Genomic DNA, 15,047 nt, shown 5'->3' with positions numbered 1-15,047 from the left:
GGGCTCCAGAGCCCAAGCTCTTAACCGCTGGGCTCCTAAAAGTGTGTGCATGTGTGTGGGGGGGTGGGCAATAGAGCAGGGGACCCAGGAGGCTACTCCACATGGAGGTATGCTGGGGGTCGGGGAGGGGTCATAGGTCACACAGCCACCTCCCCATCCCAGGCAAGAGCCTTTGACTCATGAGACTGAGGACCGGCCTTGAGCCCCACCCAGCCCGGGCATCTGCCTCGACCAGACTCTCTGTCGCGCGACCAGTTCTTGGGGTGGCACTTTCACCAGGAGTCACAGGTTCTGTGCCGAAGGCACTGCCCCCGCCACAGTGCACCGTGACTCCTGGTGAGTCAGTCTGCTCCCAGCCTCCTCTTCTTGTTCTTGCTTTGGGGTCCTTTGTGGCCGTGGGCAGAGGGCACGTGAGAGCTGTCCCGTGCGAGCGTTGGGATCGTTGTGGGTTCCGGGGCGGTCCTCACCTCCCTGCTGGTTAATTCACCAGGTCTCGAACGTGTACTTAGTGCAGAAGAGGCGAGTGGAGATGGCTGCTTGTCGGGGCCCGCGCATCTCCCGCGGGTGGGCCTGGGGCTCCAGCACACAGCCTGTAGTCATCTCTGGCTGGGCTCCCCAAGTTCACTCTGTCTTCGCACCCCAGGTGTCTGCCTTACGACATCTTGCCCACCGCTCTGCCCACTACCTGAATCAACTGCACGGGCCGGGCCTCCTGGGGTCCAGGCCAGCCTGGTGGAGAGGACACACGGGGGCCACCCTGCCCCCAGGCCTCTCCCCACGGTCTCTCATGCCCAGTTGTCTGCCTGGCCCCACCAAGCACGGGCCATCCTTAGGAAACAAGCTCACGGTGGCTTACAGCCCAGCTCCTGGCCCCGGCGTGCACCTCCTCAGCTCCCTAACAACCGTGGCTCCCCAGTGCCCTGAACAAAAGTCCCCTTATCCCAGCATGGCGTTCGAGACCTGTACGGTGGGCCAAGCCTGCCCTCTGTGACGATTCCCGTCCCTCCAGGTCCCACCCCTCAGGCCCCCACGCTGCTGCCATGTTCTGCCCCCGTGCGGTGCCCCTGCCTCGTCCCCACGGCAGAGCCTGGGAGAGGCCTCTATCACCAGACACGACCCGCTCTCCATCCCTCTTCCTGCCTTTGGTACCCAGCCTGCTGACCGGAAGCAGAAGGCACCCCCCCCAGCGTGGCCATCTGCTGCCCTCTCGGCTGCAGCGGCTCCCCTGGAAAGCGGGGGGGTGAGGCTGTAGATGGGGGTGGTTCCAGCCCTCGCGCCTCTGAGGGGCACGGAGAGAAGCGTGCCGGGAGCTCCCTCTTTCCCGATGGTCACTGGACACAAACATCCTGAGTGACCTGGTCAGCCCCAGGCAGGGGCCTGGGATCCGGACTTTGCCCAGCTGATAAGCGCAGGCCAGGTGAGAATGACTGCGCCGGCCAGAGGAAGCGTCTCTGTCCTTGTGTCTTGCCAGCCGCAGGCCCTGTGGATGTGCCCTTTGACCCCGGGACCTGAGTGGGGCTGCCCATCTGCACATGTGTTGGGAGAGGGGAGGGCCTCAGAAATGCCACGGTCACCTCTTCACCCAGTGTGTATACAAGGAGCAGACGCCTCCACTGCCCCCCAGCTGCCCAGCCTGTACGGCAGCCGAGGGGGTTAGCAGCAGCAGGAAGGTCAGGCCCGGCGGTGCTTGCTTCCCAGGCCAAGAACCTGTTGGAGACCATTTCTAGCTGGCGGAGGAGGACCAGAGCACAGCAGGTGTTTCCGAGTCTCCGGCCATAGTGGATGCTTTGCTGGGCAGAGCACCTCCAGGCAGCCTTGGGGATGCAAACTAAAGCACTTGGGAGATTCCGGTCACACAGTTGTGGGGACTAAGGAAAGCGACCAAAAGTAGGTGAAACGACAAAGCCCAGTGCTGGGGCTGCTCCGAGGAAATGGGAAGCATTGCAGGGGAGAGCGCCAACGGGTTTATCCTTCCAGAAAGCAGCCTGGCAGCTCTGAAGCAGCATGCTGCCTTTGAAACAACACACCCACTGCAGGTTTAAAACAGCTGCAGTGAAACAACCGCGAAGGGGGAAATATAATTAATGTAAAGGAGTGGATAGCACTATTTAGACTGGAACGTTGCTCAGCAGGACGGGACCGCCCCCTGCATTGCCGCTGCGTCAGGCCCATGGGCTGTTTCCCAGCTGCTGGAAGGAGTCTCTACCCCAGGACAGGATGTTGGTATTGGTGCTGGCCAATCTGTCCAGTGGCCGTGCTCAGGGTCACTTGGTCCGTGTAACTGGGAGCGGTGTGTGGAGCGGTACTGATGAGAGAAGAGTGCGAGGTGGTGACCTCAGAGCAGGTTTTGAGAGGAGGAGGAGTTTGCAGGTGGACACAGGACAGTGGGAAGGGCCTTTGGGGCAGAGGGAACGGGCTGGGCCAGCGCACAGCCTTCTGAAAGCAGACAAGGAGAGTGAGGCTCACCGGACTCAGACAGCCAGGGACCAGCAGGGGTGGGGCTGGCAGTGCACACGCCCCTCGATCTGGTCTCCTCTGTGCTCAGCCCCGTGCTGAGTGATTGCGTGTCCCATCTGGCTCAGGCCTTGACCCCGCCCTAGGGGCTCCTCTAAGGGCAGTTAGGAAGGCCTCGCAGCGGAGGTGGTGCTGGGGCTCCTTCTTGCACCTTCGCGCTGCCTCGCCTCCGTGTCCCACGCTGCACACACGTCCTGACCTGGGGTGAGTGGTGGCAGCGAGGTGGGACAGAGCCAGGCTGGCCCTGGGGCTCACACCTGCCCCTGGCAGGCTGGGCTGAGGGCTGTGGGCTTGGGGGTTGGCAGGCCTGGGTTTGCGTACCAGATTGTCCACTTGGCAGCCAGGGGACCTGGGGCCTGTGGCTTCGCTCTGAGCCTTAGTGACCTCGTCCGTCTAGAGGGCTCACGCCCAGCTTCCCCTGGGGCTCCAGCCCCGGGCCCGTCCCACTCCAGGAAGAGCCGGCACCCACTTGCACCCCGGGGCAGCCCTGCGCACACAAAGGGCAGCCTGTGCCCCTGCTGCACACTCACGCGCCGTGGACATGTGAGCCTGCCAACCGGGCTCCTCAGAGAGCAGCAGGGTGGGTGGCAGGCAGGGTGCAGCCCCCCTCCCCACCACTGCCCTGCGCCCTCCATCGAGCGGGCGGAGCTGGGACGGGGCTGCTGCTTTGCACCGTTTGCCATTCTTCACAGCTGTGCAGACTTTGTGACCTGCTTGCAAATCCCTTTCCTGCCCGTTCCCTGAGAAATGGTCTCCTTGGCTCAGGTGAGAGACGAACGTGGGTTGGAACTCCAGCTCTTGACTGTCTCCCTGACCCCCACCCCTTTGACTCCCTCTGCTCCAGCCACACCGGCCTCCTCGCTGTCTTGATGTCACCTCCTCAGAGAGGCCTGCCCTGACCGCCTCCGTTTGTTCATGGTGCTCATCACCACCCATACCCCTGTTCCTCCCTGGATTTGCAGACCGTTGGTTACAGATGGAACACAAGCTCCACGAGGGACGTCTTCGTGCTGTGTTCCAGCACCCTAGTGCCTGGTACACTTAGTAGACACTTAGGAAAGGGCAGTAGGTATTGCCACAGAAGCAGATCTGGGCTTCGTGGGCCAGGCTGTGTAGGGGAGGTGGTGAGCTCCCTGTCCCAGGAAGCGTGCAAGCAGGGTTTCTTCAGGGTGCAAGGCCTCGTGCAGTTTGGATGGGCCGGAGGCTCCCGTGACGGTCAGAGCTGGGCTCCTGTAGGTTCGTGGTGCAGGGCCCCTCCAGGATTTGCATCATGGCCTCACCGAATAAACACGCAGGAGAATAAAAGGCTGCCCCACATCTGCCTTCAGAGGGAGGTTTGAAGGCAAGCCAGGGAGGGGGGAGGAGGTTTCAGGTTTCCTGTTGGGTCCTGATAGGATCAGGACAGGCTAGGAGGAAGGAGAGGAAAAGGAGCCAGGCTTGGGGGCGGGCAGGTGGGCCCACTGAGGCCGAGCCCGAGCCTCCGGTCTCCCGATGTGCAGTGTGCAGACAGTGCATGCAGGAGCCACGTGGGCCTTGAGTCTTCCCTCATGCGGGAAGCCGAGTGCTCAGCTCACCCAAGGAGGGGCCAGCCTTTCAGACCCGCTGCGGGGGCGCTTCCTTAAACTTCCTTAAATTGTGCACTCTGCGGACCTCTCTTGCCTCCTGGAATCCCCTACTCCGAGGCCAGGAGTGAAGGCTCAGAGAAGGGGAGTGAGAAGGGAGAAGGGCAGAAGGATGGGTCAGGAGTTGGGAGGACTGGACCCCTCGGGGCGGTCGGCCCTGGCCCCTGTCCTTCAGAGTCGCAGGCGAGTGTCTGCGTGTGGGCCTTGGAATTCAGGTCTCAGTGTCTTCCAGTCTCAAGGTACTGAGGTGAGGGAGGAGCCTTCCCAACAGCAGTGTCTTGTTTGTTTTTTGGGGGTGAGGGAGGGTGTGAGAGCCACCGGCTGAGGAGAGACGGAGCTGAGGATGCTAGAGAATTCTGTTGCCCTTGGCACCCCCTGCAAGGCCATGGAAGGACCCGGACAAAGGAGGATGGGGGGGCGTTACCTCGGCTAGCCTCCTGGAGAGGGAGGGCCATCCGGGCCGGGGGTTCTCCAGTACCCCAAACACCCTCGGAGGCTGCAGGAGACCAGGAGAGGGTACCGGGGTGGGCTCGGCCACAGTTGGAGGCTGGCCTGAGCCCAGGGTCTGCTTGGCCACAAAAGCCTGAGCTGGCAACCTGGGCTGCTGGCCAGGCTATGTTCATGTGTGTGTGTGGAACTCTGACCTTACACAGAAGGGGAGATAGGCCCAGGTACCCCTCCAAAGACCCCCAGAGCCTGTCACCCTACCACTTCCTCACCTTCTGTCCCAGGGATTGGGCTGCCTCTTGGACTCCCCGGCCCTACAGTGAATAAGTGAGTGAATCAGGCTTCACCCAGAGACTGCTAGTCGGGTGGGGGAGGGGGTGAGATCTTCACCGACCCCCATCCCAGACCCAGGCCCTTCTGCAAAGGGATGTCTGTGTGGGGCGTCAGCTCTGGTTGTTACTGGCTGGGCACTTTGGGGTAGGGGTTTCCCTTCCTCAGTTTCCCAACAGTGACCTGTTGTCAGGGGTCCATGCGGTTGGGTGCGGCAGAGGCTTGGATGCGGAGTTGGGGCACCCCTGGCCGGCCCCACGCCCGCGCCGCCGCGCTCTCGGAGGTGGTGGGAGCAGGGGACGTGATTGCCAGTAACCCCTGCGGACGTCGGCGCCGAGCGGGTTGAGGGACGGCGTCCGCGAGTAACCCCGGCCCCATCCGGCCCTGCGGGGCTCAAACCGAGCCGCGCGCGGCGGGGGTGGGGCGGGGCCCCAGGAGGCGGTGGCGCGGCCGCTGATTGGCCGCGCGCGCTCACCCCATGCCCGGGCCGCGGCCCCGGGAGGGCGTGGCCACTCGGCGGGGCGGGGCCATTCGGCGGGGGCGGAGCCAGCGGGGGCGGGACCGGCGGCGCGCTCGGCAGCTTTAAAGCGCGGGCGGCCACGCAGGTGAAGTCAGCGCGCGGACACCGGCAGGCCAGCGGCCTGGACCCCCCGAAGGGCGGCGGGCGCAGGCCGCGGAGCCATGGACTGCACGTTCGAAGGTATTTTTTGGAGGACCCCACCTCTTTATTACAGTTTCCATTTGCATCGCGGGGTCCTCATCCCCGGTGCCCTGAGGGGAGGTGTACACGCTCCCGGCTCTCAGGGGAGCTGGCGGACCCCCCCCAACCTCAGTAGTCACCCCCACCCCCACGTCTGGCGTGAGAGGGTGGCCTTCCCACATCCTCTGCTCCGCAGGGAGGAGGGCCGGTTGTCCTTCTGTCTCCTGGGGCTCCTAGTTTGGAGGGCTTCTTGAGCTTGCTAGACAGTGGCCCCCTGGGTTCAGCCAGTTTTTCTTTCTGGGCCTCAGTTTCCCCATCTGTCAAAGGGGCTCATGAAGCCTGGGGAGCGAGCAGGTCCTGAAGGTGAAAGGCCTCTATGCCCCATGACCTGCATAAACCTGGAGGGCCCGCCCCGTGTTTCTGTTTGAGGACCAGGAGACTGAGCCTGGCACCCCTGTGTCGCTCTCCTGGAGGCCGTAGGGAGGGTCCCCTGCAGTCACTCTCCTGCCTCGCACCTGTCGGTAGGAGGGGCTCAGGCGATGTTTGCGCTCTTCTCCGTGCGGCCATCCTGCCACAAAGGGCCTCATCTGTCTTGTGTAGATGAGGAAACCGAGGCCCAGTGAGAGGAAGCCCAGGCTGGGGACCTGGGGTACACCTCGGGCTCCCAGGGCTTGCGCATGGATCCTGCAGAGCACTCTGACCCAGTGGGTGGCTCCCCCAGTGGGTTAGAGGGCCCTAGGCTGACCCAGCCAGGCTGCTGATCGCCAGCTGGGGAAGAGGGCCTGTGGCCAGGCTGGGGCCGCGGCAGGCAGTATGTCCAGTCTGTATGAGGAGGAAAGAGGACAGACGGCGTTTGCTTTTGTCGAGGGGAAACTGAAGCCTGAATGGCCGGTCCCGAGGCTGCTTGGCTGCAGACGGGGTCTGGGCTTGTGCCCAGAACACACAGGGACACTCTGGTTGGCACACACTTGGCCAGCGGCTGGCTCTGCCCGAAGCCTCGGTCTGTCCCACAGAGGAGTGGGCTGGCGAAGGCAGCTCTGAAGTCGGGAGTTGTGGGCCCAGGCCTCAGTTCTGCCTTCGCCTGGTCCTGGGGCAGGTCGGTGGGCCTCAGGGGGGCGCTGGGCTCGTCCAGTGTTGCAAGGCCATTTGACGCACCTGGCAGAGCTCCAGATGTCGCAGGTGTCTGTGAGTGGGGGCTCCTGGGGGTGGCTTTTTGTTTCCGTGGCGTTGGTCCCACAGGTACACTGTGGGGTGGGGGTGGGGGGGAGCGTGCAAATCTGTGACACCTGCCCCGCTGTTGCTCACACAGCTTCTCCTCCTTACCGCAGACATGCTTCAGCTCATCAACAACCAAGACAGCGACTTCCCGGGCCTGTTCGACCCGCCCTACGCTGGGGGCGGAGCAGGGGGCACAGAGCCCACCAGTCCATATGCCAGCTCCCCAGGCAGCCTGTCCCCACCTCCTTCCACGATGAGCTCCCCACTTGAAGGCTTCCTGGGGGGGACCAAGGCGACAACCCCACCCTTGTCCCCTCCCCAGCCTGCACCCACCCCCCTGAAGATGTACCCTTCCGTGCCTGCCTTCTCCGTGGGGCCTGCTATCAAGGAGGAACCAGCGCCCCAGACCACCCTCCAGCCGCTGCCGGGGGCCCTCCTGCCCCAGCGTCTTCCGGCCCCAGCCCCACCGCAGTTCAGCTCTGCCCCTGTGTTGGGCTATCCCAGCCCTCCTAGAGGCTTCTGCACAGGTAAGGGGGGCGTGTGGAGGGAGGGGCACAGCAGGAGCACCAGGAGGAGGGTCTGCTGTGGTCTCAGTAGAGGAATTTGCAGGCTCTAGAAGTCGGGTCCCTGCTGTGCTGCTGGAGGTGCCCCTGTCACCAGCAGCTCTCAGGAAGCACCGCTTCCCAGCCTCCCAGCGTCCGCAGCAGATAGGTGCTGGGCTGGGAAGCGAGCAGGCTTGCATCAGAGCCCCAGGCAGGGACTGTCCTGATAGTAACCTGAGGCCATTCAAGGTCACAGGGTGATAAGTACCTGCGGGGCGGGTTGGAAGTGGGTTAGGGCAGCCTGTGTCCGCAGCTCCAGCCTTTATCTCTGCAGGGACCCCCCCGGGGAGCACCGCGCAGTCGCTGCCTGGCCTGCCACTGGCTGCTCTGCCAGGGGTCCCGCCCGTCTCCTTGCACAACCAGGTCCAGAGTGCGGCTCCCCAGCAGCTGTTGACGGCCACAGCCACCCCGACGGTGGCCCCTGGAACAACCACTGTGACCTCACAGGTCCAGCAGGTCCCGGTGAGGGGGTCTGGCCCGGCCTCAGGGAGGTGGTGGCCCCGGCCCCAGGCCCACAGCCCACAGCTGAGCCCCCTCCCGTCCTTAGGTCCTGCTGCAGCCCCACTTCATCAAGGCAGACTCGCTGCTCCTGACGACTGTGAAAACAGACGTGGGAGCCCCCATGAAGGCGGCAGGCATCAGCTCCCTGGCCCCTGGCATGGCTGTGCAGGCAGCGCCCTTGCAGGTGGGCGGCTTGGGCAGGGCGGGGGGGCGGGGGTGTTGTGTGCATGCATGTCCACCTGCTAACCGTGCCTGGCCCCGCAGACCCTGGTGAGTGGCGGAACCATCCTGGCGACTGTGCCGCTGGTAGTGGATGCTGACAAGCTGCCCATCAACCGGCTGGCAGCTGGTGTCAAGGCCCCGGGCTCGGCCCAGAGCCGAGGTGAGAAGCGTACGGCCCACAATGCCATTGAGAAACGCTACCGCTCTTCCATCAATGACAAGATCGTCGAGCTCAAGGACCTGGTGGTGGGCACAGAGGCCAAGGTGCGGGCAGAGGCCCCGATGGGGTGGCCCTGGGGAAGGAGGCACCTGGGGGGAAGAGGAGGCACCTGGGGGGAAGAGGAGGATGGGGCTGAACCTGGACAGACAGGCCTGGGGCTCCAGACTCCTCGGGCCTGGCGGCTCTGTTTAGCTGAGCTTCATGGAGGCCCCGTGCGGTGTGGGCTCTTTTAGGTGCTGGGGATTCAGCAGTGAACAGACAGACTGCTGTTCCGTTGAGCAGCTGACGTTCTGGCGGGGTGTCGGGGCGCCAGCAGACAGGACAGATCCGTGCTGGGGTTTGCTGGCGGGGCGTCGGGGCGCCGGCAGACAGGACAGATCCGTGCTGGGGTTTGCTGGCGGGGCGTCGGGGCGCCGGCAGACAAGACAGATCCGTGCTGGGGTTTGCTGGCGGGGCGTCGGGGCGCCGGCAGACAGGACAGATCCGTGCTGGGGTTTGCTGGCGGGGTGTCGGGGCGCCGGCAGACAGGACAGATCCGTGCTGGGGTTTGCTGGCGGGGTGTCGGGGCGCCGGCAGACAGGACAGATCCGTGCTGGGGTTTGCTGGCGGGGTGTCGGGGCGCTGGCAGACAGGGCAGATCCGTACTGGGGTTTGCCAAGTGGCATGAAAGAAAACGGGGCGGGAAGAGGGATGGTGGGAGTCGCAGATCTGAATCGGCTGGTCGGGGAGGCCTCGCAAAGGTGATGCCGTATGTGAACAGAGTCCTGGAGGAAGTGAGGGGGCAAGGCATGGAGGTGGAAGAACGATGGTGACAGTGGTTAGCCCGTAAGCTGTTGTATGCATTTTACTTGGGAGGAAGGTTCTACTAGGGAGGAACATTCCATGTAGAAGGAACAGCAGGTGCAAAGGCCCTGAGGCAACTGTGTAGCAGAGCAGTCCCACCCCTTGTGCTTAGCTGCCCACTTGTCTGGCCTGACCGGCCACCTGTGCTGTGTCTCCTCCCTACCGCCTGCAGCTGAATAAATCTGCTGTCTTGCGCAAGGCCATCGACTACATCCGCTTCCTTCAGCAGGGCAACCAGAGACTCAAGCAGGAGAACCTGAATCTGCGCACCGCTGCCCACAAAAGCAGTGAGTCCTGGCTCCCCTCCACGCCTGCTCACCCTGCGAGGGCCCTTCACCCTCTCTTCAGCCTTCCCGTGGCCCTCAGCTCCGACTTGGGGCGAGGTGGGGTGTGTAGCCCTCACCCCAGCCCAGCTCCTCTCTGGCCCACAGAATCTCTGAAAGACCTGGTGTCAGCCTGCAGCAGTGGAGGCCACACAGACGTGCCCATGGAGGGCGAGAAGCCAGAGGTGGTGGACACCCTGAGCCCGCCACCCTCGGACGCTGGCTCACCCTTCCAGAGCAGCCCACTGTCCCTTGGCAGCAGGGGCAGTAGCAGTGGTGGCAGTGGCAGTGACTCAGAGCCTGACAGCCCAGTCTTTGAGGACAGCCAGGTTGGGTCGCACGTCGTCGCCCCCTCCCTGTCATCCAGCGACATCCTCTGAGTTCCGGGACTGGGGCGTGTCCTACCTCCCGTTTTAGAGACGGGGAGCTGGGCGGGGGTCCCGCAGTAAGGCTGGGGGCAGAGCTGATCCCTCCTCCTCTGAGCTGAGCTCTCTGGGCTGTGCTCACCCCGTTCTCACCGCCCCGCCCACCCCGCCAGGTGAAGCCAGAGCAGCTGCCGCCCCCCCACAGCCGGGGCATGCTGGACCGCTCCCGCCTGGCCCTGTGTGTGCTTGTCTTCCTCTGTGTCTCCTGCAACCCCTTGGCCTCCCTGCTGGGCAGCCGGGGTCCCGCTGGCCCCTCCGATGCCACCAGTGTCTACCACGGTCCTGGGCGCAGCATGCTGGGTGCTGAGGGCAGAGGTAGGACAGGCCAGCCTGGGCAGTGCGAGGGGGGACTCTTGGGGACGTAGATCCCGGGCCTGTGGGCTTGGGGCTCTGGACTTCCTGGATGGCATGTCCCCAGCCTCTGTCTGCCCCCAGACGGCCTTGGCTGGGCCCCGTGGCTGCTGCCCCCACTGGTCTGGCTGATGAACGGGCTGCTGGTGCTGTCCTCCTTGGCGCTGCTCTTTGTCTACGGAGAGCCGGTCACGCGGCCCCACTCGGGCCCCGCCGTGCACTTCTGGAGGCATCGCAAGCAGGCTGACCTGGACCTGGCCCGGGTAAGCGGCCGGACGCCGGGGGTGTGGAGGGCGGGCAGGGCTGGGACCCTCAGCAGCACCTGGGAAGGTGCCAGGCACACCGTGAATCTCCCCTGTTCTCTCCACTCCTGTCTACCCTTCAGACCCCCACGGAGCCCCGGCACTGCTGGGGTTGGTGGGGTCGTGGCGGGGAGCCCAAGATGGAGGGCTCTCTGGGGCTAGAGGGGTGGCACGTGCTGGGGATGCTCTGACCCCACCTTTCTCACCTGGAAAACCTTCCTCCGCAGGGGGACTTTGCCCAGGCTGCCCAGCAGCTGTGGCTGGCCCTGCGGGCCCTGGGCCGACCCCTGCCCACCTCCCACCTGGACCTGGCCTGCAGCCTGCTCTGGAGCCTTATCCGCCACCTGCTGCAGCATCTCTGGGTGGGCCGCTGGCTGGCAGGCTGGGCAGGGGGCCTGCGGAGGGATGGTGCCCTGCAGGTGGACGCCCGCACCAGTGCCCGCGATGCGGCCCTCGTCTACCACAAGCTGCACCAGCTGCACACCATGGGTATGGCGGGCGAGGGCTGGGCCTGAGGGCGTCCCGCCACCTCTGCGCCATGCCCAGCCTCATGCCCTCCCATTTTCCAGGGAAGTACTCGGGCGGGCACCTGGCTGCCGCCAACCTGGCACTGAGTGCCCTGAACCTGGCCGAGTGCGCGGGGGAGGCCATGTCCGTGGCCACGCTGGCTGAGATCTATGTGGCCACCGCGCTCAGGGTCAAGACCAGTCTCCCCCGGGCCTTGCATTTTCTGACAGTGAGTAGGTGGTGGGCTTGGTGGGGGACGGGGCTCAGGTCTCCCTGGGCTGAGGGCTGCCTGGGAGAGGCAGCTGGTTATGGGGTGGGCTCCAGGCCCTCTGGGGTCTCAGCCCAGGGTCTGGTATGACAGCCTGCCCCTCTCGCCCACAGCGCTTCTTCCTGAGTAGCGCCCGCCAGGCCTCCCTGGCACAGAGCGGCTCAGTGCCTCTTGCCATGCAGTGGCTCTGCCACCCTGTGGGCCACCGTTTCTTCGTGGATGGTGACTGGGCCGTGTGCAGCGCTCCGCGGCACAGCCTGTACAGCGTGGCCGGGGACCCAGGTGCCTTCTCACCCTGCGCCTGTCCCCTGTCCCCTGCCTCTCTGCTGTCCCTGCCCACCCTGGTCTGTTGCCCCACCATCCATTGTCGCCACGGGGGCTGCAGGAACAGGGAGGCCAGGCTGGCTCTGTCTCAGTTGGGGCTCTTCAGAGGCCAACAGGAAGAGGGATTTGGGGGCAGGTGGTTGATTCGGGAGGTGCTCCCAGGCAACAGCGCTGTGCTGTGAGGAGGTCAGGAAGGGCGTGTGCCCAAGCTAGGTTATCCTGTCCACGGGGTGGGGGAGGCAGACTATTTATCCCCCAGCTTTCATCCGTCTCAGAGCCAGGCCCCCCCGTGCCCAGGGAAGAGTCCTAGGTGCAGGGAAGTGCCTGTGCACGGGGAGGTGGGGCCCTTCCCCCCCGCCCCACTCACCCACTCCTCCCCACAGTGGACCCCCTGGCCCACGTGACTCAGCTATTCCGTGAACATCTCTTGGAGCGAGCACTGCATTGCCTGGCCCAGCCCAGCCCCGGCCCCGGATCAGCCGATGGGGACAGGTGAGTGTCCCTCTGCGCCTCAGCGGGCCAGGTCCCCCACCCCCGGCCAGTGGAGCTTGGGAAAGGCTACGTCCAGGGACCCGTGTCGGTGGCCAGAGCTGGGTCACCGTGGCCTCAGTTTCCCCACCAGCCCGGCATGGGCCGGCCGCGCTTTAAGGAGCCAGGAAGCCAGGCTGTGCCGTGGGGGCAGGTGAGGAGGGCCGTCCGCTTCAGGACCCCTGCCACCTGTCCCGACGGCCAGTCCTCTCCTGCCACAGGGAATTCTCCGATGCCCTCGGGTACCTGCAGCTGCTGAACAGCTGTTCTGACGTGGCCGGGGCTCCTGCCTGCAGCTTTTCCATCGGCTCCGGCATGGCTGCCACCGCCGGTGAGCCCCCAGGCCTCCCCGCCCCGTGACGCCCTCGGGCTCAGCGCCACAGCAGCTCGGCCTTGGGTGCGGTGTGGCCGAGTTTCAGGGACCCCTCTGGCCCTGCTTCCTGCAGGCACAGACCCGGTGGCCAAGTGGTGGGCCTCGCTGACGGCTGTGGTGACCCACTGGCTCCGGCGGGATGAGGCGGCGGCCGAGCGGCTGTATCCACTGGTGGAGCACCTGCCCCGCGCCCTGCAGGAGTCCGAGTGAGCGCAGGCTGCGTGCTCGTGCCCCCACCCCGACCCCCAGCTTTGTTCTGTGCGGTTGGGGTCCCGTCATTTCTTTCCCGGGAAGCCAGAACCAGGGCAGGGGAAGCTCGGCGAGGGCCTGAGGCCTGGTCTGACCGTCACACCTCTGCCTTGGCCCCAACAGGAGACCCCTGCCCAGGGCGGCTCTGCACACCTTCAAGGCTGCCCGGGCCCTGCTGGGCCGTGGGAAGGCAGAGTCTGGCCCGGCCAGCCTGGCCATGTGTGAGAAGGCCAGTGGGTACCTTCAGGACAGCCTGGTCGCTACACCAGCCGGCAACTCCATTGACAAGGTGAGGGCTGGGGCCAGGGGCCTGGCGGATCTTGGGGGCCTTGGCCTTTCCACTCCCCGGACGGTCCCCCTTGGGCTGCAGAAGACTGCAGGGTCAGCCCAACAGTACAGGACTGGGGGCTAAGGTTTGGGTCCAGGGGAGAGTGGCTGCCCCCTCTGGCCTCAGTGTCCCCACCCCCGGAGGACGGCTGGGGTGAGCGGTGTGGCAGGGCCTGGAGAGCGGGCGGCCCCGCGGTGCATTGCTGTTGCATTGCATGTGTGAGGCGGGTGCAGTGCCTCGGCAGTGCAGCCCGGAGCCGGCCCCTGGCACCACGGGCCCCCACTCTTCCTTCCCAGAGCCAGAGCCCCCTGACCCCTGCCCTGCCCACCACCCCAGGTCATGCAGCTGCTCTTGTGTGACCTGCTCCTTGGGGCGCGCACCAGCCTGTGGCAGCGGCAGAAGCCGCCGGCACCCTCCCAGGCCTCACCGGGCCCAGGCAGTGGGGCCCAGGCCTCTGCCCTCGAGCTCCGTGGCTTCCAGAGGGACCTGAGTGGCCTGAGGCGTCTGGCACAGAGTTTCCGGCCTGCCATGCGGAGGGTGAGTGCCCATGGGGCCCTGGCTTGCAATGGGGATGTATGTGAGGTGTCGGGAGGGAGCGGGGGCCTGGCTGGAACCTCTCCTGGCCTCTCCTGCCCAGGTGTTCCTGCATGAAGCCACTGCCCGGCTGATGGCAGGGGCCAGCCCGGCGCGGACACACCAGCTCCTGGACCGCAGCCTGAGGAGGAGGGCCGGCCCCTGTGGCAAAGGAGGTGAGAAGGACAGCTGGCCCAGGTGGGAAGGGCCATACGCCAGGTGGAGGCTGCAGAGGGAGGCTGTGTGTAAGACACACAGAGACCGAGGGACTTGGTGGTGGCTCCCTGATGGGAGGCCTAACCTGAGAGTCAGTGGGGACGACTGTCCTTTGTGGGACACGCGACTGTGTACGCGGTCTGTGCTCCAGGGGCAGGCGCGGAAGGGGCGAGGCTCCGTGCTTCGAGGGGGGCGGGGGGGGGGCGCGGGGGGCGGGTGCTGACTAGCCTGGGGCGGGGCCGGTTGTCCCGGGGGGCGGGGCAAGGATCCGAGCCCCACCCCCGGCGCGGCCCCGCCCCTGACATGCCACTGTGCGTGTGTGCAGGCACGGCAGCGGAGCTGGAGCCGCGGCCCACGAGGCGGGAGCACGCGGAGGCGTTGCTCCTGGCTTCCTGCTACCTGCCTCCCGGCTTCCTGTCGGCGCCTGGGCAGCGAGTGGGCATGCTGGCCGAGGCGGCACGCACGCTCGAGAAGCTCGGTGACCGTCGGCTGCTGCATGACTGCCAGCAGATGCTCATGCGCCTGGGCGGCGGGACCACCGTAACCTCCAGCTAGACCCCCGCTGGCGGCCCAGCCCCAGCGCCCCTGTTTCTGTCTCGACGGCCGAGGGCAGCGCCGGAGACCCGGGGTCCAAGGCTCGCCCACGGAGTGCACTGTCCCTGGAGGGCTGGAGACCCTCGGGAACTTCCGCACTTGACCTTGGGGCCTCCCCAGCCCGCTCCAGCCCTCGATGAGCGGCGGCCGGGATGGTGCTGGCCCCTGGTGGCCGGCCGGGGGATTGCCGGGGCCTGGCCGCCGCCGGGGGGTCAACTGTTACGCCCGCCGCCGCGGATCCTGGGCTTTCCCTCTCCGTCCAGAGGGAAGAGGGGTGCGTCTCACTGAGCCGAAGGGCCCTGCCCCCGGCGCCTCCCTCCCATCTGGGGAGACCTGTGCGTAGTGTAGATCGTGGTGCGCCAGGCTCCTGGCCTCTGAGGTTCCAAGTGTTACTTTGCCTTTTGCAAACTTTATTTTCATAGGTTGAGAAGTTTTATACAGAGAATAAAAAATGAACTTATTTATAA

The 15,047-nt window shown here is 65.5% G+C and overlaps 1 protein-coding gene across 17 annotated transcripts in view; it reads left to right on the top strand.

Moving 5' to 3' along the window:
• SREBF1 (sterol regulatory element binding transcription factor 1) overlaps nucleotides 1-15,047 on the top strand; it is a 16,886-nt gene extending 1,839 nt beyond the window's left edge. For 2 of the 17 annotated variants that reach the window (XM_022560887.3, XM_022560889.3), the window contains exons 2-19: nucleotides 6,942-7,358; nucleotides 7,708-7,895; nucleotides 7,981-8,118; nucleotides 8,199-8,420; nucleotides 9,392-9,506; nucleotides 9,651-9,871; nucleotides 10,081-10,282; nucleotides 10,403-10,581; nucleotides 10,848-11,109; nucleotides 11,190-11,356; nucleotides 11,509-11,677; nucleotides 12,103-12,211; nucleotides 12,469-12,578; nucleotides 12,694-12,826; nucleotides 12,993-13,158; nucleotides 13,534-13,734; nucleotides 13,835-13,946; nucleotides 14,312-15,047. In XM_022560887.3, the coding sequence (XP_022416595.2) occupies nucleotides 6,942-7,358; nucleotides 7,708-7,895; nucleotides 7,981-8,118; nucleotides 8,199-8,420; nucleotides 9,392-9,506; nucleotides 9,651-9,871; nucleotides 10,081-10,282; nucleotides 10,403-10,581; nucleotides 10,848-11,109; nucleotides 11,190-11,356; nucleotides 11,509-11,677; nucleotides 12,103-12,211; nucleotides 12,469-12,578; nucleotides 12,694-12,826; nucleotides 12,993-13,158; nucleotides 13,534-13,734; nucleotides 13,835-13,946; nucleotides 14,312-14,541 (3,341 nt within the window). In that variant the 3' untranslated portion in view covers nucleotides 14,542-15,047. Of the gene's footprint in view, nucleotides 1-553; nucleotides 3,550-5,131; nucleotides 5,147-5,454; nucleotides 5,614-6,922; nucleotides 7,359-7,707; nucleotides 7,896-7,980; nucleotides 8,119-8,198; nucleotides 8,421-9,391; nucleotides 9,507-9,650; nucleotides 9,872-10,080; nucleotides 10,283-10,402; nucleotides 10,582-10,847; nucleotides 11,110-11,189; nucleotides 11,357-11,508; nucleotides 11,678-12,102; nucleotides 12,212-12,468; nucleotides 12,594-12,627; nucleotides 12,827-12,992; nucleotides 13,159-13,533; nucleotides 13,735-13,834; nucleotides 13,947-14,311 lie in introns of those variants that run through there. The other 15 variants (XM_022560892.3, XM_022560891.3, XM_089900197.1 and 12 more) reach the window with 13 other exon arrangements.

Source organism: Delphinapterus leucas, chromosome 19, assembly GCF_059928025.1.
Source record: "Delphinapterus leucas isolate spDelLeu-1000000601 "Yukka" chromosome 19, BTC_Dleu_Yukka2, whole genome shotgun sequence".
Taxonomy (NCBI): Eukaryota; Metazoa; Chordata; class Mammalia; order Artiodactyla; family Monodontidae; genus Delphinapterus; species Delphinapterus leucas.
This window is presented reverse-complemented; position numbering and strand designations above follow the sequence as displayed.